The sequence below is a fragment of the Amblyomma americanum genome, chromosome 10, assembly GCF_052857255.1.
Source record: "Amblyomma americanum isolate KBUSLIRL-KWMA chromosome 10, ASM5285725v1, whole genome shotgun sequence".
Taxonomy (NCBI): domain Eukaryota; kingdom Metazoa; phylum Arthropoda; class Arachnida; order Ixodida; family Ixodidae; genus Amblyomma; species Amblyomma americanum.
In genome coordinates this window covers 64,054,356-64,082,116 of record NC_135506.1, presented here as the reverse complement: position 1 = coordinate 64,082,116, position 27,761 = coordinate 64,054,356, and the positions used below count along the sequence as shown (strand labels likewise).

The 27,761-nt window shown below is 48.0% G+C and overlaps 1 protein-coding gene across 1 annotated transcript; it reads right to left on the bottom strand.

The window, feature by feature from the left end:
* Nucleotides 1–120: 120 nt before the first annotated feature.
* LOC144107555 (uncharacterized) lies at nt 121–22,929 on the bottom strand. The gene is made up of 8 exons (XM_077640623.1): nt 22,761–22,929; nt 17,585–17,682; nt 12,390–12,588; nt 9,622–9,673; nt 5,592–5,683; nt 4,591–4,679; nt 1,143–1,365; nt 121–205 (listed from the first exon to the last, which is right to left on the bottom strand). The coding sequence occupies exons 1-8, from the start codon at nt 22,857–22,859 to the stop codon at nt 179–181; spliced, it is 879 nt and encodes a 292-aa protein (XP_077496749.1). The 5' UTR covers nt 22,860–22,929; the 3' UTR covers nt 121–178.
* Nucleotides 22,930–27,761: the final 4,832 nt, after the last annotated feature.

The following is a 27,761-nucleotide window of genomic DNA, read 5'->3' as shown; positions in this document are numbered from 1 at the left end:
ATGTCTTGCACGTCAAATGCGGTGTCACTGGTCATCAAGTGGCTACCAGGAAGCATATTTGAAGAGAAATAATTAGGCGGAAGTGTTGGTGCTTCTGACGTATCAGAAATTGTTTATTTACATTGCTAGACGTAGTCTCAGAGGGCTGGCAAAGTATTGTGAAAACTCGTATGCGTTCCTAAGCCGGCTTCTGAACTGGCAAATTCTGAAAGAAGCAAGACACGAAGTCTGTCAGTGCACCCTACGTGGCTGCGGCTTGGTTCTAGCATGCGTTCGCAAATACTAATCCATACAGGCGGTTTTGATCAAAAACAATATTTTTAAAACTGACACGACGGTTAGCACTTTGTAATGGGATATTGTTGAGTTTTATGGCACAAAAGCAACTAACGTGATATTGAGCACCACTGATTTAACTGATTTAAAGTGTACAATGCAGTGAGGTAGTGAATATAACAGCCATCTTATGTCTACAGAGTACTCTTTAGTTTTTCGCGCAAAGTCGTTCGACTGTAGCCCTCCTCTTTACTCCTGTGCTCTGAGTGCGCAGCGCCTCCTCCGGTGACCCTCTCTCCTGCCTGCGCTCTTTTTCATATAGTCACCATACTCTTCCTTCTTCCATGGTAACCAGGGTAACCATAGTAACCACCCGCCGGGTGGTTCCCATGGTAACCACTCTCCAGTTACGCACTTGCCATACCATCTTCCTACTACGTCAACTTTCTTGCGACAACCATTCTTCTTCCACGGCAACCGCACTTCGACAGGTTCCCATGGAAACCACCCACCGGTTACGCCGCCTACTACGACTACTATACCGATGCAAATCTGAGGGAGGGGCACTTAACAGCTGCCGCTGTAAGAATGGGGAGACGTTAACAATAATGTTTTTCACAGGACGAATTCGAGACATGCACTGAATCAAGCAGTAAGTGATCTGATGCTCACTTCCGAGTACAATACGTGTATGCCCAACGAAAAAGGCACATAACAGAACGGGTATGGCAAGGGCTTCCCATTCACGACGTCTCAGATCCTACTCTATAGCTGCCTGCAAGGCAGCGGATACGATAAGGGACGGGTGGGCGTAGCATGGTCCAGAGGGTTAAGAAATTAAGGAGAAAAAATGAAGTACCACGTACGCCTTCTACCATTAAGATCTCCAGGTCGTTGTGGAATTTCGCTTTTATGTAGGGGTCATTAACCCTCTGAAGAACGGTGAATGGTTTCTTTTGGTCGAAATTGTTGGTCACCACGAGACAGTTGCTCGCCAGGCGTACCATGAACACGAGACGTTGGCCTTTCTTAACATCGTTGGTGAATGTTGCTTTTGTATCGCCCTTTCCTGGTAGTTCGATGTACAAGCTAGAAAGAACCAGACACAAAGATCTATGTTAGGTTAGGTTATGCTGCGAAAAAGGAAAAGTAATGCATAAGCAACTCCTATCCGGATGGGTACTTTAAATTGTAGTTTACAGGCAAGAACGAAAACTCCCCCCAATCTTTGTTCTTGGTAAAAATTGCTTGCTTCAATTTTTGTGGCTATGCTCACGTTGACTCCACTTCAGGAGAGATGTTTCTCGCATAGTAAATTTTTGTTCAAAATTGAACATTGTTTCCAGCTGCTCGATTAATACTCATGGCGTTGACAGTGGCGTGAAGGCTAATGTGATCTCCAACGTCCCCGATGAAAACTAACTGGAAGTGTGATCTAGCCCCACACGGGATTGCAAGGAATGACTGGACGATTATGCTTCTGAATAATGCGTTTTTTCAGGGCAGCAGTGGTCTGCTTCTGAGAACATGATTTTGCACTTTACGATTTTGCGATTTGCGAACTGTGAATTCGGGATTGCTCCTCTTTTTTTTTTTAGGAGGCATGCATCACCTTGACACCTCGGAGGGCTTTGCCTCAGATGGCTCTCTCTGCGGAGACGTCACAGAGCGGAGGTCACCTGGGCGGCGAGGTACCAAGTTTCGCTTGCTCTGGTGAGGTCACAGTGCTGGTGGCATGAAGAGCAGCGGCATCAGTGGACATTACGTTACCAGTCTCATGAGATCGCAGTTGGTTAGGGCTGGTCAGGGGACCAGCTGTGCTTCTACGCCAACTTCGGCGAATACTGCGGGAATTGTTCACTAATATCTGTGCAGTAAAATAGAATGCACGTCATCGGCGTCTGCCTGTAAAGACTGCCGCCGGCAGCGATAACTGCAATTTATTTGATATTGGTACCTTCTTAAAAATCAAAACATGTGCAAGTGCAGGCTTCTGCCGGATCGAATATGAAAAGTTCAGCCAAAAACAGAATGGATTATGAATTCAGATGTTAAATCCCCGATTAGAATACGAATGGCACACTAGCAGCGTGCCGCCGTGGCTCAGTGGTTATGGCGCTCGGCTGCTGACCCGAAAGACGTTGCTTCGATCCAGGCCCCGGCGGCCGAATTTTGATGGAGGAGAAATTTTAAAAGGGCCGCGTGCTGTGCGATGTCAGTGCATGTTAAAGATCCCCAGGTGGTCGAAATTATTCCGGAGCCCTTCAATACGGCGTCCCTCATAGCCTGAGTTGCTTTGGGACGTTAAACCCCCCTAAACCAAACCGGTGGTGTACTAGTACGTACACTGGAAACTTGCGGCGGATACTCCGAAGCGTCGCGATGGCGCTGCGATACTTCTGCGGTGAGGTGCGGACGAGATCACATAGAATTGCAGCTAAAGCTGTAAAACACTCCTATCCAATAGGGAGGCGAAACACGGAGTCAGTGTATTAGATCGGCCAGAGTTATTTCACAAGGGCGGGAAAATGAAATATTCCTAAAGATACGGAAAAACTAGTGCCACATCTCGATAGATTGCAGGCGCGCGAGATATGAGCTCTGGACTCTTAGATCATACACCGCTGCAGGATTCGCTAAAGGCCGAAATTCGACGAAGGATTTATGCGAACACACCCATGCTCAGCGTGATCTCACTGCATGTTACAGAGATGCAGCTGGTCTAAACTGTCCGGGAGCACTCTACTACGTCGCCTCGCAGAGACCACACGCAGCTTCGCAACGCTTAGCCCCAATACCACAACCGTGGTGCGTATTTGGTTTGGTTTTTTGGGGTTTAACGTCCCTAAGAGACACCGGATATCAGGGACGCCGTAGTGGAAGGTTCGGGATAGTTTCGACCACCTGAGGTTCGTGCGTTCACATCGCATAGTACATGGGCGTTTAGGATTGAAAAAAAAAGAACTGAAAATTGGTTTTGTAGCGATATATACATTACGCTAGCATTTCGAGCCTTGAGCGTGGTGGCGCCGCGGCCACCATAACGGCGCCGCCATGGTGGCGACTGCTGGTCACGTGGTGTGGAGCAGCTGCCAGCGGCGCGGCGCGCCAGCGAAACCGAGTGGGGGAAAGTGGATAGGGGGGTGAGGGGGCAGATAGTGAATCCACGTCCAGGCACGAAGATGAAGAAGGAACGCGCAGCGAAGCGGAGCGGCGAAAGACTGACTTTGCAATTCAACTGAGCAAGGTCCACTCGGCCAGCTGTAGCTATCGCGTCACTCCAAGTTTAACCAGAGGTAAACCACAGCCATTTTCTGGGGAAAGGAAATTGCGCAGTAATTGTCTCACATACGTCGATGGACAACCAAACTGCGCCGTAAGGGGAGGGAGGAAGGTGGTAGTGAAAGAAGAAAGGGAGACAAAGGTGACGTAGTGTAGGGCTTTGTAGTAATTTCGACCACCTGGGGATCATTAACGTGCACTTTCGCCTTTGTCGAAACGCGACCGCCGCGGCCGGAATCGAACCCGCGTCTCCAACCGGCGAGGTTCTTTGAGTTGGGTTGCCCCCCGTGTAACATTTAAATAATGGTGTCACTCTCATTTTTAATGCAACAAAATACAGACATCGCTTGTGTATTTTATGACCTAAATCCAGTTAGCGTAATTTCGGCCATCACATTACGCGCAACACCATATTATAAATACGCGCCCTGAGAATGTCATATCAACGAGCTCTCAAATGCACTTTTCACATTCGATATTTTGAACAACGTCCTCTTAAGAAAAATCTTAGGAACTGGGCCCGCCTTCGATGTTGGCGGTCTTTGATTTCACTGTGTAATTTTGACCTCTAAAACTAAGAATAAAAAGGCTGATTTGTTAACTTTGCCTAATTACTCTCTTAATTATCGAGCTCTATCACGTGCATGGTGTCTTCCTTGCAGAACCCATCTGCAGAGATCGCATCGACGCTTCTTTCGCGGTTCTTAGAAATAAAAATCGGTAAACGCTAAAAAAAATAATGGCACAGTATAGTGGTTAGCCGATTTCCGTGTCCAATCCGCATTAGGGCCTACCATCGTTTGTGTCATCAAATAACTTACGCGCCCAGATCTGGATATTAACTAGCAGCAATGAGGAGGAGGTATTGCCTTTTGGGATTATTAATAGATAATGGAGAAACCACCATCCAGTCTGCCATGCCGATAAATCAGTGCGCTAAGAAAACCGGCATGCCTTTAAGAAGATAGAAACTCCGAAATATAGACAAGTGGCTCAGTTAACCACAGAAAAGAATTAAGTTTTGAAACTTACTCGGAAGGTTTGTCTTTCTTTGGACGCACAGTGTAGATGATGGATGTTTGCAGGGGAAGCGCCCGGTCCCATAAAAGTGAATCGCTTGCCTGGTGTGAGGGCAGGAAAGTGACGGCATGAAGCACATCTGGTGCAAACCAAGCACTTTATTTTTCTTCCTCATGCTCTGCCTTGCATACTATTTGCGCAGACGGAGGCACCATCATCTAAAAGCCTCGAGTTCTGCCCGCGCAAGTTCTCCCACTGCCTGTAAAATGTTCTGTCGATGACATTTCACGATGCACGCTGAGGCGGCGTTACGGCGACCTCTAAAATAAGGTAATTATATTGGCGAACTTGTTGTTATCGCCATCTGGCGGATTCTTTTATGACCTGTCAGGTTGCTAGATGTGGACAAAACCAACCCTTCTGGTCTCATTCCTGTTGGTTTGCTGCAGGCTGTAGGATTTCTTTTCGACGTCATAAGTCGGTCTGGAACTGATGTAACTATGCGATAGCGCATGCGCCAGAGAGTGACATTGGCGGCGGATGTAACTTACTTTTCACTTCTCACGCACTGACTGGAATGCACCAGAAGGTGCGTTCAGTCAGTACCTTTTCTATAAGCTATCACCATCATCTAACTTCCTTGTTCTCGCATGCGCAGACGTCGCAGAAAAGTCCCCTTATTGTATAACTTACCGACAACACTTCCTGATTCCCAACACTACGCCCCGAAAAAAATTTCTGCAAAAAGTTATCGCAGTTCATATACACTCTATACAGTCGGTTCTAAACGGGCTGAAGTCTATTTGAATCGAAGAAATAGTTGCCGATGTCTGATAATTAAGCCTTGTTATTGAGCGTACTGTAAGTCTAAAGCGTCTACCCTCTTCGAATTAGTGCGACTTCTGAGTCTCTAATGCTGCCTTCTTGCATGAGTTTCTCTGTCAGCGCATTCTAGTTCCAAGTGTGAGCGATAAAGTAAATTTTGTGACTGCTTTACTAAGTAAATTCCTTACCCAGGGTTCATTATCTTCGTTAGTTTCTACGGTCACATGCAATGACAGCAGTCTGTGCTTCTCCACCTTGATGTATATTCTGAAATCACCATCTGCAAAAAATAAATGAATAAACACGTCGGAAGATCTGAGCCACCCGTGTGGTTTCCGTTCATCGGCTCGTGCTAACATCTCTTCGGGCAAGCCGTCTCTCTCCGTAGATAGGAGGCCGGGAATTGCGCTTCATGTATTGACAAAGGCATCATTTTCCTCACTTGAGGTTGCATTTGGCGCATTATAATGCATTTATTTATTTATTTTACCCTCAGGGAAAAGCATTACAGAGGGGAATGGGTAATACATAATAAGACTGAAAATACAAACAACAGCAGAGAACAATAAGTTATTACTACATAGATAAGTTAGAATAAGTGATCAACACAATATATCATTCAATTGAAGCGGTAACAGCAAACCTAAACAATACAGTGTCAGGAATTGTGGCAACTGAGGAAGAAAGGTGGTTCCAGTCATATGACGTGCGAGGAATAAACGAATCCGAAAATGTTTTAGTTTTGCATATAGAAATGCCTACAATATGTATGAGATCTGTGCGGCGTGAAATATATGAAGGGGGAAGAAGTAACGCGTAGCGAATAGACTCATGATGAAATATTTTGTGAAAAAGGCACAGTCGTGCAATTTTGCGTCGTGATGTAAGTGAAGATAGGCCTAGGGTAGTTTTCATAGCGGTTACGCTTGATGTACGCCGAAAGTCAGAGAGAATAAACCGCGCTGATTTGTGTTGTACCATCTCCAGTAGGTAGCTCAAACTCTTAACACCAGGGTCCCATATTGATGAAGCATATTCTAGTTGTTAGCGTAGGAGTGTCGTATAGAGTAGAAGTTTGATGTTAGTTGGGGCTGAGTGGAAGTTACGTCTCAGATATCCGAGCGTGCGATTAGCTTTGTTAGTGATGTGCTCAATGTGCGCATGCCAGCTAAGGTCAGACGTAATATGAATTCCGAGGTACTTATATCTTGTAACTGGATCAAGAAACACATCATTAAGAGTATATACGGGCAATTCACTATTAACGCGAGAAATGCGCATTAGTTTGCACTTTTCAGCATTTAAAATCATATTCAAAGTTTTACACCATGTTGAGATGGCGTTAAGGTGAGACTGAATCATGTGCTTGTCACTATCATGTGTTATTTCCCGAAGAAGGACGCAGTCATCGGCAAAAAGATGCACAGAAGAAGAAAGGTTACTGGGTAAGTCGTTGATAAATATAAGAAAAAGCAGGGGTCCCAAGACGGTGCCTTGGGACACATCGGAAAGGACAGGGTGAATGGTGGAATTAACGTTATTAACGGCAACAAATTGCTGACGATGGGTAAGAAAAACTTCGAGCCATTTTAGAATGTTAGTGTCTAATCCCACCATGCGCAGATTTAGTAACAAAATATGACGGGAAACCTTATCAAACGCCTTCGCGAAATCTAGGAAGATGCAGTCGGCGATCGAGCGGCAATCTAAAATTGCGTGGAGTTTGTGCGTGAAGAGTAACTGTGTTTCGCATGAATAGGATGTCCTAAAACCGTGCTGAGAAGGATGGAAAAACGAGTTTGATTCAATGAAAGTGACAATATGTGAAAAGAGTATGTGCTCTAAGATTTTGCATGGGATGCTGGTAATAGATACGGGCCGGTAGTTAAAAGGCGAATGTTTATTACCAGATTTATGCACAGGAACCACCTTACCTATCTTCCAATCGGCCGGTAGTTCACCGTTTTCCAAAGATTGCTGAAATATTTTAGTTAAGGCAAGCGATGAATACATTTTAGTACTTTTAGGAACTTTGTAGTAATGCAATCAACACCAGCACTGGAGGGTATCTTAAGATTATCAATTATTTTAACTATACCGTCAGGTTGGATGACGACAGGGCACATTGGGAGGAAGTTATTATGAGACAGTTGAGGGAAATTCGTAGTTTCACTACTTGAAAAAAAAAAGCCCGAAAATACATCATTCAGTACATTTGCACAGGCAGTATCAGGTATAGGTTCGTCACTTGAATTCTTTAGTATTATTCTAGACGTTTCAGAGGGGTTAATGACGATCCAAAATTTTCTTGGGTTATTGAGCAACATACCCGGTAGAGCGCTATTCTGGTAATTGGCTTTAGCGTTCTTGACCGCAGAATTGTAAGTGTAAGCTGCAGAGCGATTACACATGATGGCAGGGAAAACTACGGAATCTCGTGCGAAGGAACAAGCAGGTCGATTATCTCTTATCTATGGAAGCTAGATTTTTAAGCCCGGCCACTGTAGCATCAATGCTCCGGAGGATGTATTACATTGTTACAGATTCTTGACGCCTTTCCTCACATGACGCTAGATTTGAACTACATTTGTGCATAAAACGTTTTAATCCGTGTGGAAAGGGTGCACCTCTGAGCTCTTTCTTTGGCATTCGAAACCGGCATAGGAAGGACATTACAGTGCTTTGAGGGTATGGATGGGTCTGTGAACGGCGCCAGCTGCTCGACCCACCAACCAGTACTGGTGAGTGTCGTGACCAACGGAACATAGATATAAGCATAGAGTTGGATAAAAGAGTAATAGAATCCGTAATATCAAGAAAGCTGCAACGTGCGCTCTTTCGGCATCTAAAGATTGAAACCACGAGCACGGGACTTTGAAACTACAAAATTGCCCTTGATGCGACTATATATGTGATCCTTCTGATCTCTCGCATAAAATTAGGAACGCGTCGCACATGACGTCTAAATACAGAGATCACCCGCGTAAATGGAGCGCTGAGCAGATTGGAGTAGTGAGTCGACCACTCCGACGAGAGCAATGTTTAAGAAACTTGTGCTCAGCACTCCACCCTGTGGTACTCCGCGTGAGGTGTAATCCAAAGACATCGGTCTGTCTTCAGTCTCGACAATGAGCGACTTTTCCGTTGAATAACAGCGTATCTAGTCGCCCATGTGGCCTCCAATCTCAGCAACTTCCAAGGCGTCCAAAGTGGGCTGGTGTGTTACGTTGTCGCATGCGCGCTTGGTAGAATAGGTGACGAGTAACATCGAAAGAGCGAGGCTTTAACCAAGTTCCGGCAGCGATTGCTGAAGATCATGATACATACTTCCTGTGGCTTGGCTTATATAATTTAGAATCGACATTGGACGTCTACTCTTGTTTGTCAGTGACAATGTTGTTGTCCTTTTTTGTTACGGCTTTCAAAACGAAGGCAGTGACCAAAATGTAGATAAGAACACTCAGACGCTCCTCTGAGACAGGCTTGAATTACATGTCTTCTCTTGGTCCACACGTCCTTCTTAAGCTTACTGATGAAACATTCTTTGCAGCCGTTATGTTAACTGGAGAGTTTTCCTTTACGACTATCGGGCCAGACAAGAAAAGGAAAGACCCTTCCCGAGGCCCGGACTGATAAAAAAAAAGAGTGGCAGAAATCACGTGCTTGCGCAAAATATCTTGTCTGAGTGTTACATATTAGTAACTGCCAGAACTGTCTGTAGCGCCGGAGGTTGGAATGGCTGTAGCACACCGCGGCGACACTTACTGAAAAGATCCATCAGAAATAGGATGAAAAAAGCTGTCAGAGCCTTGTACAGATTCTAAGATCTTCCTCGATGCGCGGATGACACTTAATTTGGTCGATCGACGGGTAATCACATTCGAATTGTTATGGGCAGGTGGTTGCTCTTGCTGCTTCAGAAAACGTGAGTTTACGGTCTCTGTTTCGTTTTTTCGCTTCATCTCTTGCTACTACCCGACTCGAACCACACGGTTATGCCATGTACCCCGGAGAATATCTTCAATGCACCTGTGGCCGCGATGAGAGGAAAATGCGCTTCAGGACAGCACCGGGGAAAAGAGCAGACAAGACACATGCCTTTCCCCGTCCTATCCTATGGCGTAGTTTTGTTCGTTGCAATGATGCACGAACTGTCACATGAACATATGTTACTGAAAGCCATGTTATCAACAAAACAAAATGTTTTGGTATGCTTACTCATGGTGTCGCCAACGTTTTCTTTGTATGCGTCCCATTGGTCGTACCACGACTGCAATGCAGATAAAATAAATCTAAATAAGGAGGATAACCTGACCATCATCTTCCAGTCACCTTTATCACAAATGCTTCGACAAGAATCACAGATTTTTAACGCTGGCTTTAAAGTGTGGTGTTCTAGATTGGCGACTGCCACTTTGTACCACACGCCCCAATTTTAGTAAATACCAATTATGCTTTGTTTAGCTGAGCTTCCGTACGAATAGAGAACGGCTCGCAGCGTATTTTCATCAGCATCAGCAGCCAGATTTATGGGCAAGCTGATGAGCACAGCCAACGGAAAACGCGAACCGGTGACTCGGTGATGTGTTGAGCACGAAGTCAATCTCGGAGCTCGTACGATCAGCGTTCGTCAAGCTTCCACAGGCGTTGGTCACGCTGTTTGCACCAAACACTTGCGATGCATTTTCATTGAGGCACTCTACAAATGCTTAGAGCTTATTTAGGCGTTCGCGATTGGACACAGTTCTGCATTGATATTCCAGGCGCCACTAGCGCCTCTATTGGAGGAATAAAATAACGGGACTCCTAAAAACTAGCACAGGTTTACGCTTGTTAAACCTACTGATACGATCGAAAGCTTCGTTAAGCATGGTTGCGCATGGTTTGGCGCCGGAGTCGGTCCCGCGCGTGCCTCATCCACGGTGAGACTGAGCGACTGTGCGCCGCCGAAGCAGCTGCTGTAGCCTCGCTGGTCACGTGGTACAGCACAGGCGAGGCTCCGAGCGAGCCCAGCTGCTGCGCCTCTCCACAGAGAGTCAAGTGGTATGACGTCAATTGCCACACCTCCGCTCCACTGGCTCAAGATCAAACGCGAACCAAACTTGATGTGCGGAGTTCGAGTGCCAAGAGTAGAGCTTTCGCTCAAAAACTTTGCAGCGCGCTGGCGTTACTAGCTGCATGCACTGCCAGTGTAGTCACGCACGCCCTCGGTGAGCCGCGTATGGCCATGCAATGCAAACCTATGCCTTGCATCGTCATCGTTATAGAGCCCATCGCTCTTGTCAGTTTAGACGTTCTCTCTATTTATTAGCTTATAGCGTCACATTTTAAACGAGCTGGAAGAAGCATCTGGAACCGATGTTTCACTGTAAGCCGTCTATATTAAAAAGGTAAAGGCAGGTGCATATTATTTGCAGTATTGCAAGCTAAGGTACCGATTTTTTCAGGGTTACTGCTTGTGATATTGTACCGACGATCCGTGCTGCCATGAAAAGCGAGCTTGGCTAGAGAAAGAACACACAACAGTTGCTGTATGAGTTTGATACCCCAGTCTAGCCTTACACGCAGGTTTGAAGTTGGCATGCTTTGGCCGATTCGGACAGTCAATCTGCTGGACAAAGACTGGATGGCTTTATCACAGCCGCTTTCCGCAGCGAGAATAAAATTGGACGCCTTAAGTTGCTTTCAGCCCACTGTCATGCTTATTAAATTTCAAACTCATTCCTCTGTGACGATAAGATGTGCAACATTCTTAGAGAAAAATTTAGAATATTGGAAAATATTAAGGTACTGTTAAGGAAATATTGACGTTAATGGTCGATACGGTGGGTGGGGGGGGGGGGGGTGCAGGTGAAACGCAAATGCACCCGTCGGGCTGCCGCGGCGCTAAAATCGCAGGAGCAGCAGGGGCGGACGGTTTGCGCTGCTTGAGGAAAGGGAAGCTTTGAACTTCTCGCAGAGGCCACCAGGAGCGCTGTGAGTGTGACGTCATCATTTGCCCTTCAGGAAGCGAGGTTTCCAATGCGCACGGGGGCATCTGAGAGCCGTGCGGAGTGATGCCGTCATGTGGCTTGCCTGCTCTTGACACACTTGTGTGATGGAGCCGGTAACGTCCAATAAAGCGCGGCTTTCTCTGTGTCTGTGCCTGGCCTGAATGTTGACATGCCGTCTACATCGACGGATGCTCGCCCACGAGGAAGGCCACATAAGCCAGGGTCATTTTTTAGCGAAAGCGACACTACGTAGCCAGCCGCCGCGGTGGCTCAGCGGTTATGGCACTGGGCTGCTGACTCGAAAGATGCGGGTTCAACCCCGGCCGCGAATGTTGCATTTCGATGTACGCGAAATTCTATAGAGGCCCGTGTACTCTGCTATGCCAGCGCACGTTAAAGAACCCCAGGTGGCCGAAACTTCCAGAGCCCTTCACTCCGGCGTCCCTCATCGCCTGAGGCGCTTTGGGAACGCTAGACCTCCATTTCGCCAGTCTTGGCCATCGGCTCCTACTGCGCAAGCGCGAGTTTCGCCACAGGTTGCGCCGCGCGTGACGTCACAGCTGCGCCGCCGCCGCCGCCTCGCACCCTCCTCCGCTGCGCGTTGTCGCCACGGCTAGGTATGCGCCTTACTGCGCATGCGCGTGGGGTCGAATTAATATGTCAGGCGATGCGCTCGGCCGTCAGTTGTTGCAAGCCATGGAAGAAGGGAAGCCTTGCTCGTTGCGGCAGCAACGTAGTCCTCGGGAAATGAACTCGACGGACCCCGATGTCGTTGCCTGGTCTGTTCGGCACGACTGACAGACTGACAGGCTGACATCCCTTCGGCTCCATCATCAGTTAATGCTCCTTTCGCTTTCGTATACTAGGCATAGCAGAGCTAAGCCACCGCTAATTTTTTCATGCCTCCTATACACGGTTTCCGCATAACCTGTACCTTTCCCAACGTCACCGCAGCCGCAAACAGCTTCCAATGAATTAAACCAAGAAACTTACGCTCAGATGAGTATCACTTTCAATTCTTACAGCCAGAGAAGTGGCATTGTCAGCCTCTGCATAATAGCCAGTGTCTTTAACTTCCTTTTGTTTGTGGTCGTTCCCTTGTCTTTCACTCGCGTACGCCAAATTTCCATCCCTCACTCTGCATGACAAGCAGTAGCCGCGACTATTGCGCATCTTCATTTCAGCGAAGCCCCTGAAAGTAGATGACAGGAAACCATAATGAGACTCGATGAATCACGATCAGTTTCCCGCTGTTCTGTCCCGGCCATCCGCTGTGGTTCAGTAGGAATGGCGATCGTCCACTAAACACGAAGTCGCGGCTTTGACCCATGACTGCACAGTCTGCATTTAGGCCGAGTGGGAAATGCGAGAAGCCGCGCGTGCGCTGTGTGAAGGTGAATGCACCCTAAAGGTGGGTTCACACGAGCGAACCGGATCGTGGGTGGTCCCCGTGCGCCAGCGCGGTTATCGTGACACGTGACCAAGCATCTGCGAGTCGGTCTGGACTTGGAGCATTCGAACGAATGCAGTGGACCCTCTGCGCGTACTCTCCTTCGCTCGCCTTTTTCATCCGGTCCGCGGTTCGGGCCCGCAAATGACAGCGCCGCCCGCCCAAGGTCGCTCAGAGCAGTGACGATCACGTCGCGTGCCACGCGGACAGCGCTGACGCACCCGGACCATCCGCGATCCCGTCCGCTTGTCTGAACCGACCTTTAGGAATCTCAAGTATTCTAAATTATTCACGCGAAAAGCTTCACTACCCTAGGTAAAGCAGTAGTCGCGTAGGACGGATAATGACCTTGAACGACCTTCAGCACAACTAGACGTTAGCCCTGTGTGATCATATGTGGTACAGTTATGGTGCCAAAGCCATGGCCTTGACCCATGACCTTTAGTTGACCTTTGACAATGCCTGATATTTGGGTTGACCTTTGACCTTAAGAACATTCGATGGGGTGATGTGAAGCCACGTGACGACATGCGATGGGGGTGTCGTAAGACCATATGATGCCACGTTATAGCCACGAGGTCGTGTGGGTATATATAGAACGGCTGTCGCGAGCTTGTATATATATAGCAGAGCTGCCATGGACGAGCCTCAGACGCTTAGCAAGCGCCTTTGCTTTTCGCTGAATTGCAGGGTTAGCCAAGTTAAGCTACTGCCAGTTTTTTCCGAGGCAGTCCACTGTTACCACTTTTCTTTCTTTTTCAGCGCGAGTTGCATCTATTGAGGTTTAAGAGGGGTCTCCTAGGGCAAACCACTCAGGCAGTGCGGCACTAAACCACTGAAGCGCTTAAGTTACTCCAGAGAGAGAGGAGGCAGCACCCTATAGAAGGAGAAAATAGGTCGATGGAGATCGTCGTGACAAATGTGTAGGGGAGCCAAACACCCTGGCACGTGATGCGTAGTCATTGGAAGCATGTCATGTGACGTCAACAAACCGGAAGCAATGCGACAACACCTCGATTAGGACGGCACTTGGAGGTCCGGCGTGTAGAGCACACAGAAGGGCCGAGGTCAAGCAGATTGATGCGCTAAGACACTAAGGTTAGCTCTATTTTTCCCCACCTTATATACTTTCCAGATGGTGCACAGTTCACGTGTTTATGTTGAGAGAGAAATTAGGACATTCTTGTCATTAGTACCACGAGCGCAGAGCCGATGTTGAATAAAATGCCGCGGTGTGTCATCTACTCGTGGAACAAAACCTGGAACATATCTGCTTCTAATGACGTTGGAGTGCGCGGATGCGCCCCCCCCCCCCAAAGGGGCTACCATTATTTTGAAAATAAATAAATAAATAGTATCGGCTCTGTCATAAGCAACTAAGCATTATCCATGATTCGTTTCCTTCCCACGTAGCGGCTTGCCCTAGGAGCACTTATGGCACCCCTTATAAACACTTCATCTGGGAAAGGTCAGAAGAACACTTTTTCTCAACATTAAGAGACCTTTTGGTCTTTAAGGATTAGGTACGCGCTGCACAGTGAGAAGCAAATTCCGCTCCTCATTTACTTTCAGCAAAGGCGGTACGTACCATGCGATAGTTTGGTATAGCTGACGCGTTGTTGATAGTTGATGATTCAGTAGCTCACAAACACTTGTGAGATTATGTTATTATTATCATCATCATGAACCAGGTTCTTACATATATTTTGGTAGCTGGTGACGCCTAAACACCTAAATGCGGGGACACCTAAGTTGCTTAGAAACCATGAATTATTGCTTCACGACCGCAGGTTCTCTGACACCATCGACGCTGTGCCCTTGTCGATAGTGTCGATGACCATGCTGCAAGAAGTAGACTCCGCGAGCCAAGTGCGTTGTGATATCGATGCCCATTCTTCTCTGTTCACAGCTAGTCTCACAGTCTTTACGGCGCAACTGAGTGCCACATTCTCTTCAGCCAATTGGTTAGCGCTTGGAGGTATCAATCCGTCGAGAAAGCAAAGTCCAAACACAGGCTAGCCGACAGCCATCAAACAACAGGCTGACTGCTATAGCTGCTACAGCACCCTAATCAGCTGAACGTGGTGTATGTCGCACAGTATCCGCCAGGGCAAACACGCAGGTTTCCTACATGTTTGTCGTTTCCTGTCGACCTGTTTTTTCTCCGTATTCCACTCCGTGTGGCCGCTACAACGCATTTTTCCGAGGACCTCCACATCCTCCACGATACCAGGCTGAGGACATAGTGTGAAGTCTGTTTTATTTTTAGTTTCAGTATTGGTGCTCTTGCACGTCCACACCCTGATATTTCAATTCCGAAGCCTTATATCTAGCACGGATTAACATACCCAGGAGGAGGAGGAGGAACAACTTTATTTACGTCATGGCCTAATGGCATCATGACCTAATGGCGCCGTGACGGGGGCCCAGGCGGCAACTCAGCGGAGGATCTGAGGCCTTTGTCGCTCAAGAGCCGCCGAGACCTGCTGGACGGCCCAGGTTTGCACGTCACGGTCAGAGCATTCCGCCGCAGCCGCGAGTCGCGGCGGAATCGTTATGCTTTTAGAAGCCTCGTCGGGGAATTTTGTGCAGTCCCACAGGATGTGCGTCAGAGTTGCCCTCTCCCGCTGGCACACGCGACACACATCACTTTCATATAAGTTTGGGTATAGATGAGTCATTAACACCGGGGTTGGTAAAGAACCAGTTTGTAGTTGTCTAAACAGCACCGCCTCCGCTCGGCTCAGTCCCGGGTGGGGGGGTGGGAAAGTCCTTCGAGCGAGGCGGTAAAACTGCGTAAGTTCATTGAATGTTGTCATGTGGTCTTTGGCACTACACCACGTTGGACGGTCGGTTGCAGCGGCGCGGTTGCTTAGCGCTCGCGCCAGTGGATATGTGAATATCCTATGGATATTAACATAATAAGAGGATGATCGTCATAATAAGATAAGTGGATAATCATCCGTCCTCCTAAACTCACTAAGCCCTTTGACATCCCATTTAATACCTGTAAGTTCATAGAACAGGACTACTAGGCTATCCTCACTGGATAATGTTCTAGAGTTAAACTTTGCTTGGTTCAGTTTCCAATGGCAGCCTGTCGGAGCCGGAGGTACTTAGCACCCACCCTACGCTGCGTCACAGATCTGACCGCCGCCTTGGTCAGTTGCTCCGCAACCGCTAGGGACGCAGGGCCGAGGGTCAGTCGGTGTTTTCATAGTAGGTATAAAGTTGTGGCCAAGTATTACACCAAGGGAACCAAATCCTGTTCTGGTGAGGAAATGGGTTTTCGGTTCTGGTCACCGAAATCAGGCCGCACCTCAGGCCTGGTTATGCAACTCCATCGACATGCGGATTTTTTAATATATTTAATGCGTCGAGAATTGCGCGGCACCGGTATTCGAACCCCGGTGCTTTACACGCGTATCACATCATATGACAATTTCTTTGTCACGCAAAACTTGTGACCATGTGTCACCGTCACCACGCGACATCACTTGCTTAACCGCATTATGTGCTGTCATAGTGACGTGTGCCGCCGTGACAGCACCGTGATGTGGCCGCAAAGTCAATGCGGAGCCGATGACTTCAAAGGTAGGCAAGAGTCATACCAGTGCCCTCCGCACAGGCACTGCTGGGTAGGTTCATTTAACTGTTGATAGCAAAGACACAACTTGCAAAAGCGCGAAGAGCAGAGCTGGTCTAACCATGAATTGATGAGAAAGTATGATAGCACCTAATGTTTTGGCCTATATATTAATTATGCTGACGAAATTCCATGCGTAGTACCCGATTTGCTCCTCATTTACACCCATGAAATGCGGTGCTGTCAAGGGATTTTTATGAAGACCTTTCCTCCGGTCTATATCGGCGAAGGAGAGAACGAAGACAAGGGCTTGCTCATGTTTCCAGTGAAACAACCATTCGTTAGATTATTCCTCCACACATAGCACCACCATTTTGTTTACCGTGCAGTACAGTTCATAATCTTCCTTGCTGTAAAGCGTGAAAGATACAAGCAATTATCACAAATCAATGTAGCCTTCTCGTCCACAAGAAGTCGAAGTGTGGAATGTGCTTATTGGTTGGCGATTTTGGACGTTTTACGCAATATTGTTTCATGCCGACTGATTATCCGGCTTGCGATTCCCTCTCACTGCGTTGAAATTTGGACAGTAATGTTAATCGTAATAAGGTTCCAAGTGAAAGCCCTGAGCCAATCAAAACGCCAAAGTAATTACCTCGGCTAGTTGAAGCTACTGGAGTTTTCGAGTGGTGTGCTACAGCTTTTCGATTTATTTGGACTTGCCCAAGCACTGTTCCTGGAAAAGAGTAAATGTTCGCGTTCCTGAGACTGAAACCTCGAAATCTTCTGCACTGTGTATTCCTCTAAAGCTTGTTTTTTCACCGCTGGTGTAAAAAATATCGCAACGTATTTGAAGGCGTGCAACGGTGCTCGCGCCGAAAAGTTGCGTCTTCCTTTCTTAATCTAAAAGATCACGTCGGCTACTGACGATAGATCAGCCGGAACCGGAAATAGGTTTAGGAGTTTACTGAGTTATGAAGTGACCAATGAATGACCGCTTTGATGCGAAAACGTACGCGCCTTTACTGTAGTGGTCGAGCTGCGCAGCACTAAAGGCCCGTGTTGTGGGGAAGTAGTGTGCATGAGCGCTGACCCGGGCGAAGCGATATTTCAGCCATGACCCCACCGACAATAAATAAATTTTCTACGTACCTTTTTGTGGCGATGAATATAAAAATACGTGCTGTGTAACCAATTCTTTTAGGGGAAGGCATTGGGAAATCAATCTCCTTGGTGTACTCCATCGTATTCTGAAATAAGAAAAGAACTGTACATTTCACTGGGCTGAATTTCCATTGCCGATCTAGCGCATTCGCAAATGACAGTCTCGAGCCGAATCAGTGTTTCACAAACTCGGCTGTCCTGCTCCAATCCAAGAACGCCAACACTGTCGGTACAACGGGCATCTGTAGCATTCTGCTGTTGACACTGTGCCCAACAGCGCGACTAGATCTTGTTCACCGCTCCCCGTACTTAAAGCATTTTGAACACGGACATAAGGCGCCAAGAGCAGAATGCCCTTCCGGGTTGCACATGTATTAGAGAGCGAACACTGCATGTGCACACTCACCGCCATGGTGGGTGGTGGCTATCTGCACTTAAATATTTTTACAATGTCATTTAAAGCAACCGAAGGAGCTAGTCAGCTGTATACTTGATGCTGAGTCCCTCCGCATGTACAGAACCAGCCACCCGCGTTGCTTTGTACGTGTGCTTCTTACCCGGTATCGTCTCTATTATTACTCCTCTAAAACGAAACACAAAAAACTTGAAGGAAAGACAGAGGGAGAGAAAAATGACAGCAATCTTAAAATAAAAAAAACAAGATTTCAAGGAAAACAGGGTAAGGACATGGGAATGTGAAAGCATTAGGTTTTACGCGGCCCTGTTTCTTTCAATAAAGTTCTCTCTACGAGATGGTTCATCCGCGTGGTTTGTTGTGCACAAAAACAGGCACACGTTCGGAACTTCGAGCTGCACATTGCTTTGGCGGCGATGCTCTCCTGACGGTGCTTGCTGCTGGGTGTCGCTGCTGCTGCTGGGAGGGGGGGGGGGGGGGGGTGTCGTTGCTGGGGCTCTCCGTAAGCGACGCCATCTTCTCCTCCTGTGGCCCGGTTGGCCTTTACGCAACGCGTGCGTCTCGCTCGAAGACGGCGTGATGACGTCTTCTATTTGGGACCATCCTTGGCTTCAACTACGGACACCGATGGAATTTCGTCAGAATGCGAAAGATGCTTTGCCCCGTTCAAAGTTCCCGAGTATCGTATATAAGATACCCTGTGATGACTGCAACTGCGCCTACATCGGTGAGACGGGGAATTTGCCAAGGCGGCTAAAAAGACACCGCAATGATGTCGCCATGAACCGGACCGCGTCTAACTCTGTGGCAGAACACGCACGAAAAGAAAAGCAATAAATCGCTTGGGATGACGTAGAAATCGTTGCTACCGAGAGAAGCCTCTCAGCACGGCTGCACCTGGAATCACTGATGATACAGTGATCACCGAACACTATCAACAGGACTAAGGGGAATCTTCACCCGGCTTACGCAAAATCATTACGTCGACTTTTCAAAGCTTCTAAAGCTGCTTCTTACTCGGCCGGTTCTTCGTTGTAAAAAAGGAACCCGTAGGGAGTCCAAATGTCAACTAACAGTTTTTTGACAATTGGTCCGTGACCAAAGACTTGTTCAACCATGCTGCTACCTGACCAGACGGCGTCCCGTCAAACCCTGAATTACAGGGATAGTAATGCTTTCGCATTAAAAGAAAAACATAAAAACAAAGCTAAAAATTAATGCAGAGCACAAGCCGCCGAACAGGTCCATGAAAATATGAATAAAAAAAACAAATCAAGAAACGGGACGAAAGCAGTGAGTACCGCTGGAAAGTTGGGTAGGTGCGAGGAGGCAGCCTATCACCCCAAATGTCCCTATAAGGGTGTGCAGCCGCCTTGGCTTCCTTCATATGAGAGAAACCCTCCTTTGAGAAGGCCGGCCTAGACACAGCGGCAGCTCGCCCTATCTTACATCCTTCGCATTAATCATCACAACCCATAATTACACCCTTACTGGGTGACCGACAGTTCATGAGGACACGCCGTGCACACACTTCCTGTCCACAGCCCGTGGCGACACCTCCTGTCCATGGCGCTCACGAGACAAGAAATGCTTTCGCTTTAATATAACATCACAACCTGATCTCGGAGAGTTGTCTCATCTCGGCACTACTATAGCTCGCAGGTAACCATCCTCTCGCCGCTGATGCTTTCGCTCTGGTTTACGGGCGTTCAACTGCGTACATTAAAGTCACTGGTCATCATGCTCATGACTATATTCGCCAAGTTCTTCCCGAGTAACATTTTCGGCCAACCATTGCCTGCCTCGGCAGTGGTGAGCGAAACAAGCTATTATCCGTACTGCGTAGAAGCTTCCCGTACGTAGTGCTCTTACGGGTGACCAGTGCGCATGCGCAGAACGAAAAAGGTCTGCGTGAGTCTCACGGACGTACGTGAGATTCGGATTTTACGTTTTAGCATACCGGAGACGTACTAGCGGAGACGTATACCGATTTACCGCACCCCACTTGCGCATGCGCAGTGGCATGGTTGGGGTCAGAGGGAACCCCTGTACAGGTGCAAGAGGGGTCCGGTAAAGAGGTATAACTCAGGTAAACAGGTATGCCGGTAGGTATGCTAAAAATGGCTTGCTACGTAGCATTGACAACATGGCGGCATCCTGAACGCCCACTTCACAGCGGTAACAGCTTCGCTGAGGCAACAACAACAACAAATTCGTCGTTAATCCCTCGACGCGATGTCTTGTTCGACCTGTTGTATTCACCTTCAATTTGCCCATTTTTACCCTCGCACAAAGTTTCAAGTGACAAATAGCTTTTTTTTTCAGATAGAAGGGCAATTTGTCAGCTTTCAAGCCTGACGAAAAAGGTTTTTCCGTCGTCTTAGCATTGCTCCGACGCAGTTCGACTGGCTTACTTTTCACTTGTTTTGTATTAAATTGGCTACAGCAGTGTATGTATCGGTTAGTAGATGGCGCTAGGAACAACGCGCATCCTGCGTCGCATACTTTTAACTATAAGGGTTTCGAACGATATGCGCGTAGGGTACGTAGAATTCTCACATTAGCGTACGTGAACTCTGCATGTACGAGAAATTTAAACTGCCTAACAGATACCGTTAGCATAGCGCATACCTCTGCCTCTTACCATGCACCGCGAACCGCCATTCCGCATGCGCAGTCCAGCCGCGGTGGCTCAGTGGTCAGAGCGCTCGGCTACTGATTCGGAGTAGCCGTGTTCGAACCCGACCGCGGCGGCCGCGTTTCTATGCAGGCGAAGCGCAAAAGCGCCCTTGTGCTCATTGATGTAAGTGCACGTTAAAGATCCCCAGGTGGTCGAAATCATTTTGGAGCCCTCCACTGCGGCACCTTTTTGCACCTTTCTCCTGGAAACATCTGGTTTATTAGATTCCACCCGACTTTGAAGACCGAGCATAAAAACACTACCAACAGATATGTCAAGCATAATACTTCAGAAACACGCACAATTGTTTAAAGTTTATAACGTACATTCTGGATCTGCCCCGCTAATAAAAATAAGCCTCTTTATGCCACTTACATTTAGCCACTGGCATGCCTGATTTCTGTGGGGCCTGTGAGCTTTAATTTTTCGAACATGCTAAAACGTGGACAAAACTGCGTTGAACAATATGTATTTCGAGATTTCAGCGTTACGACTACTGTTTATGAACATAAATGAATGCAGGGAGCCTGTTTAGTAAACGCCGAAGGTACTTTTTCGGGTAGAGATGGTGAAAAAAATAAATCGCGGCCATGCAAAATTCAACAAAGATATTCATTTTCTTCACCCGCTTTTCATATTGCGAGGGTTTGATCACTTGTTTGAAAAAAAATCAAATGCAGAGAATAACCCGTTTCAAAACGCCATTTTTCCATTCATGATCGATGAATGCAAATTACTTATTAACATGCTCTTTAGTGCCACCTTCAATCGGGGTTCCGGGCTTTATTACCAGATATGTAAGTCTGTGCAGCTGCCCTATTTTGTACTTGCTACGTCCAGTGTTGGTTTTTCGTTCCTTGCTTGTTTTATTAATTTGTTATATTGTTTAGACTGGCCTGTTGCTTTATTCATCTACTCTTCGGCCATGTAACGCCCGGTAATCGGGCCTTCAAGCGCTGAAGAAATATTTAGACAAATAATGATCACCTGATAACACTTTACTAGGGCGCAGTTGAATTGCCTTGAAGCGTAGAATTGTATGCAAGGCTAGGCGGGTGATCATTGGTCTTGGACGCATACTCTCAACAGTGCCACCTATAGGCGTGCACAGCGAACTGGAAGTCGAATTACTCCGCTAGCAAAGGGCTACTTCAAGGCTATTTTATTCTGTTGCATGTGCGTCGCCGCACGCCTATCACTGCTGTAGGCGGTTCTTTCTCCGCGGGAAGTGGTGCGACTGGAAGATAACTTGGTCGAAACATTTTCACTTTCCTACGGTCGGCGCGCAACTGTTGTCGTCTACAGTCAACTGATGATTCCACCAAACCTTCAAAGCGCCTTGTCTGGAGAGATACTCACTCAATTCCTCCTCCATTGCACTCGAGGCGGTGGTAAACCCCACTCGTGTAACAAATCTATTTTTTTTTATTCTAGCCAGCCATGTAACAGACGCCTCCATACAAGCTGCTTCCTCTTTTTCTGCGTAACTTGTCGTACGGGTGGCGTGTAGCCCACGGTAATTTTCACATCAGTTTTTAGAATTTTGAAAACGCGGTTGCCCTCGGCACTGTGGCCCAACAAATTTTGGCTATTTCGACGAGTTACAAGCACTGGAGAGGTTGCTTTGCCTGCGAGCTTCTCCAAAGCGCATGTATTTTGGCGCGGTGTAGCCAAAATTTGTTGTCACAGCGCTGAGGGTAACTGCGGTTCGGAAATACTAAAAGTTGATACAGATATTACCGTAGGTTACACACCACCGAATAATTAAAGAAGCGAACACTAAACGTTAAAAGTTAACTATTGAGTATTAGCTAACCAGCCTCCTAGCTGGCACGTCTTAGCTGTATACTGATGTACTACATTCTGAAAGTGTTATGCCGCAAGAAGCGCTCTTCTAACTCAATAAAACTATTTTAAAAAATTGGGTGTAGTATTACCCAATTTTACCTAAGATGCATGGCAATATTACCCGGGAACCATGGAAAAATAATGAGAATTTCTAACTGCAGATGCAGTACTCTCCGCAGAAGAAAATTCCGACCAAAAGATCATAAGGTAAACATACTTACCTCAAAATAGAAGTGGTGGCCTGGTTTGTTTCCTATTCTCACCATTTCAGCCTTGTCTGACATCGAAAGTCCTGAAAAAACGCCGGTATTTTGTGTCATTTTTGAGCGTGAACCGAGGGTTCAAAGAAGTCGGGGACCGCAGCAATCTCGTCTTCTTGTCTCCAAAAGAATGCAGAGCTTCTGGAACGCACTGGAATGGAACCTCTCGCTCCAAAGGGTATATGACAATCGATCACTATCTCAATTTGGCATCTGGACTGGGAGTTCATTTGTCTGAGAAGAGCCAGAGTAATGGGGATGCGATGGTTGTATAACAAATGGTCGGACGAGCGAAAAGCAGTGGCGTCATTGTTTTCAAGCCAGCTGCAATGGTTGCCGCTGAAACTAGTGGGAAGAAAAAATATCTCGCGTTTCAAGACTACCAGCAGCAGGTACCGCCACTGCCGTCGCTGTCATTTAGTTCCTGGTCCTGCGCTTTTTTCTCTAGTGTACCCAAAATAAGCTTCGATAAACACGCGCAAAAGAACACAACTACCAAAATGGTGGAGGTCGACGGGGGTGGAAGTTTTCAACTTTTATCATCCAGTGCAAATGACATGACTTTTTCTCTTGTCCATTCAAGGCACTTGCTGAAAAACACTCTAATCAACGGCAAATTTTCACGGTACGACATTTCAAAGTGCGCTTGGAAACAATCCATAAGGCTTGGCTATCTGCGGCCGGGGAAGTTCGCTTTTCTAGCTGTGCAGCACTTTATGTCAGCGACAATGACACTACTTGATCATTGCCTGCACAATGATCAAGACGTGTGCACAGGTTTCTGCACCTGAGGCCACCATAAATTGCCTAGATCGTCATGTCTATCAAATGAGAATGCATGCCTCTTCCACGCTCTTGGCACTCAGGTCCAACCACTCGAGAATTTTCAATGGCAATGTCATTTTATTCGTTGCTTTATTGGACATGACCTTACGACACTCGTTGAAAGCCTTACCTCGAAGATACCGTATATTGAGCCCGAAAGCTGATTATCAGTCGGCATGATTCAAAGGAAACGATGACTAGCAAACATACTTTTCGAGGATTGCTGGCAACATGCTTATGCTGTCTCCGCCTTTTAGAAAAGCCCGATGATATACCTTTGGAGCAGATCAAACCTCACAGCCAGCTAGGCCAGCCTCGGCAGACGAGAACGTCTGACCCAATGGGCGGCGTACATGGGACTGACTGTTCATTGGTGCTGGACATCGGTGCAAAAATGTTTGCAAGACAGAGGATGCGCGACATGTCTTTTCTGTGTGCAATTATGCTGTGCGGCTCCATGTTAAAAAATTTGTAGGCCGCTTTCAAACTGAGATTTCTTGTTTTTGTGTTTATGTGTCTGCATGAGTTGAATGCCAGATTACTGAACTGATTTGCACGTCGTCATGAGCAAAACATGGGCAACTGAGAGCACTGGCGCATTTCGTTTTTGCTGTTGTGTTGAGAATGCGGTTATCTGATAACAAGAGCGCCCTTATGTGTCGCTGCAGCTTGAAGAAAGGTTTCCGCATGATTTCTAGCGCTAGGTTATTGCGGCCCTTTTTTATTTATTCTACTTGAGCGGATTCCGACCTCTATTACACTCTTATGGGGGACGCGTACGTAAGGCAGCGCCTCGTTTACGGCTCCGTTCAGTTTTTTTTAGTTGATGATGATGGTCGATTTTTATGGCGCAAGGGCATCTATTGCCGAAGAGCGCCATGGCTCGAGGTATTTTCAACTTCTCAAGGCGGGATCTAAGACCCATTTCCCAAGCATTTCAACCTAAATAAGCCGAGCATCAGACCAGGGGAAGCCTTGCACCCATTGTATCACCGGTGGGTACTCGGCGGCACTGGAAATCGAACCCCGCACCTCCCGCATGTGAGGCGGATGCTCAACCACTTGGCCACCGCTGCGTGTTTTTTTTAAAAGTTACTTTAGCTTTAGGTTACTGTACGCATGCGGTATATGCGGACAGGTCTTGGACCCCGCGAGGGCGCTTCTGCGGGCTAGTTTACGCCTCAGCATTAACCTAAGCCCCCGTTACAATATATATTGTCACCGAGAAACGGTTGACGTAAGCACGACTGGTTTACTTGCGTTACTTATACGCGCAGGCAGTACGAGAGATGAAGACGACAAAGCATCTAGCCCCGAGATGGCTCAAGGCTTGCCAAGTGCCAGGAAATGCAGTTTAGCCGCAGTATGGCGACACTAGAGGAGTTAGTAGTGTGGCATTGCTCCCCCTCTCCGAAAGACAGACTCGGTGTGGTAGTAATTGCAGGCAGGACCACAACGGTAGTCGCACGTGCCTGGCGTGTGGTGTAGACACGCGCGAGTGGCTAGCGGGCGTGGTACGGCTTCATCCGGGCGACGTGGACAATTTCGGAGGTCGGCCGTCTAGAAGAGCGAACTGGGGGAGAATGAGGAGGAGGAGGGAAGGCAGGGAGGTTAACCAGACGAATAGCCGGTTTGCTACCCTGCACGGGGGGAAAGGGGCGAGCGGAGAAAAATATAAAGGAGAAAAGACAGTTGCAGGAAATCAAGTCACTATGTAAAGTCACAGCGTTCAGTAAAGTCAAAGCCTATCGTGCAGGCCAAAAGTCTTCAAAAAGCGGAGCAGTGCCTTGGAGGCCTTCACCGCCGACGACCGCCGCGGCCAGTGGCCGAAAATCTTCGTTTCCTTCAGTGGGCGCAGGTCGAGATGCTCTAGTGCACGACAGAGAGACTGCCTTTCGGCGCTGTAGGCAGGGCATTCACAAAGAATGTGGGCTGTTGTCTCATCACATCCGCAGATGGCACATGCAGGGCTGTAAGCCATACCTATTAAGAAGGAGTAGTGCTTGGTGAATGCTACACGAAGCCACAGGCGACACAAAAAAGTTGCTTCATGTCGTGGTAGGCCGGATGGAAGCCGAAGCTTTAGATCTGGGTCTAAGGATTTTAAACGCGAATGCGAGAATTGGCCTGAATTCCACGCGGCAAGCGTGATGTCCCGCGACAGTGGTCTAACCCTACCCGCTGCGTAGGCTCTCGAGATGGGGATGGACACACAATCACCCTTATGGTGAGCAGTTTGCGCGGCATCGTCCGCGCGGTGGTTGCCTGCGATGCCACTGTGTCCTGGCATAAATTGGTAAACAATATCGTGCCCTTTGTTGATGGCTGTGTGGTGGAGCTCTCGGATTTCGGCGACAAGTTGTTCATGGGACCCATGACGAAGAGCAGATTGTAAAGCTTGGAGGGCTGCCTTTGAATCGGTGAAAACCGACCATTGCTGGGTTGTTTATTCACTGATATGCTCAAGGGCGACACGAATAGCAGTAAGTTCTGCCCCAGTCGATTGAGTCCGGTGTGATGTTGTCACTTTTTTAACTACGGTCCTTACGGGGATGACTACAGAGCCCGAGGAACTGGAAGGGGTCACTAGCCATCGGTGTATGCGTACAGTGTATACGGTGTATACGTGCAGTCCCCCTGGGGAGAACTTCGTAGGTAACCTGACTGAGCTGGCGGAGCATCTCGTAGGGGCCAAAGTATCTGCGTAGAAGCTTCTTAGTGCGTCCCCGCGTGCGGATTGGGCTCCCCATCCAGACTTGTTCGCCGGGCAGGTAACGCACATTTCGGTGGCGGAGGTTGTAGCGCCGAGCGTCATTTACTTGGTGGTGCCGGATGCGCTGTCTAGCGAGAGGGGGGGGGGCGGCCTCAGCGCCGAACAAATTGGGCAGCACCCATAACAGAGGGGGTAGCGCTAGCTGGAAGCAGCACTGTATACTGCATGGTTGTGGCTTCGCGATCATGCACTAAACGAAAAGGAGTGAAGCGTGTCGTTTGCTGGACCTCAGTATTATATGCAATGGTGACATAAGGGAGTATGGCGTCCCAGTTCCGGTGGTCCGCGTGGACATACATGAAAATCATGTCGGCGATCCTCTTGCTGAGCCGTTCGGTGAGGCCGTTCGTTTTAAGGTGGTAAGCGGTTGTTTTGCGGTGACTGGTGCCGCTCAGGTGCATAACCTCCTGCGTAAGGGCCGAGGTGAACGCTGTTCCCCTGTCATTTAAAACGACGGTGGGAGCACCGTGAGGATGCACAATGTTTTGAATGAAAAAGTTCGCAATTTCGTCAGCAGCACCACGGGGAAGAGGTTTAGTCTTACGCTATCGGCTGACGTAGTCGGTGGCGACCACAATGTAGCGCTTACCCAGCGAGGACTCCGGAAATTGGCCGAGTATGTCCATGCTGACTTGATGGAAGGAGACTTAAGGTGGATCAATAGGCTGGAGTAGGCCGGCTGGCTTAGTCTGCGGCGTCTTGCGACACTGGCACTTGCGGCAAGTTACCACGTAACGCTTCACAGCTACAGCAACCCTGGGCCAGTAGTATTTTTTCCGTATTCGTGCTAAACTTCGACAAAAACCCAGATGACCAGAAGATGGGTCATCATGGCTCGCCTGCAAGACTTCGTCGCGAAGGGCCGTAGGCACGACGAGTAGATAGACAGCTTCTGTTGGACTGTAGTTTTTCTTATACAGGACGCCATCAGGTAAACGTAACGACGACAGTCCGCGAGAAAAGATTCGCGGGGGAGACTGGGCGGTTCCTTCTAGATACTCAATGAGTGGCCGTAGTTCACTGTCGTCCCTTTGGTGCTGAATGAGGATGGACGTGGAGATGGCGCCAAGAAAAACAATTGTCGTCGGGGCCAGCTCGGTTGTCCTCAACAGGAGCACGAGACAAACAGTCGGCATCACTGTGCTTCCTACCAGACTTAGAGACGATGGTGACATCGAATTCCTGAAGTCGAAGGCTCCAGCGTTCAAGCCATCCCGAGGAATCTTTGAGGTTCGCCAGCTTACACAGCGAGTGGTGGTCGCTGACGACCCTGAAAGGGCGGCCATAAAGGTACGGGCGAAATTTTGTTACTGCCCACACAATGGCCAGGCATTCTTTTTCGGTGGTGGAATAGTTCACCTCAG

Coding starts and splice junctions, on each gene's coding strand:
- LOC144107555 (XM_077640623.1), bottom strand. CDS start 22,859: ATGACACAAAATACCGGCGTTTTTTCAGGACTTTCGATGTCAGACAAG. Junction 9,674..12,389: donor AAAGTGATACTCATCTGAGC/GTAAGTTTCTTG, acceptor TCTGCATTGCAG/TCGTGGTACGACCAATGGGA. Junction 206..1,142: donor AGATCTTAATGGTAGAAGGC/GTACGTGGTACT, acceptor TGCTTCTTTCAG/AATTTGCCAGTTCAGAAGCC.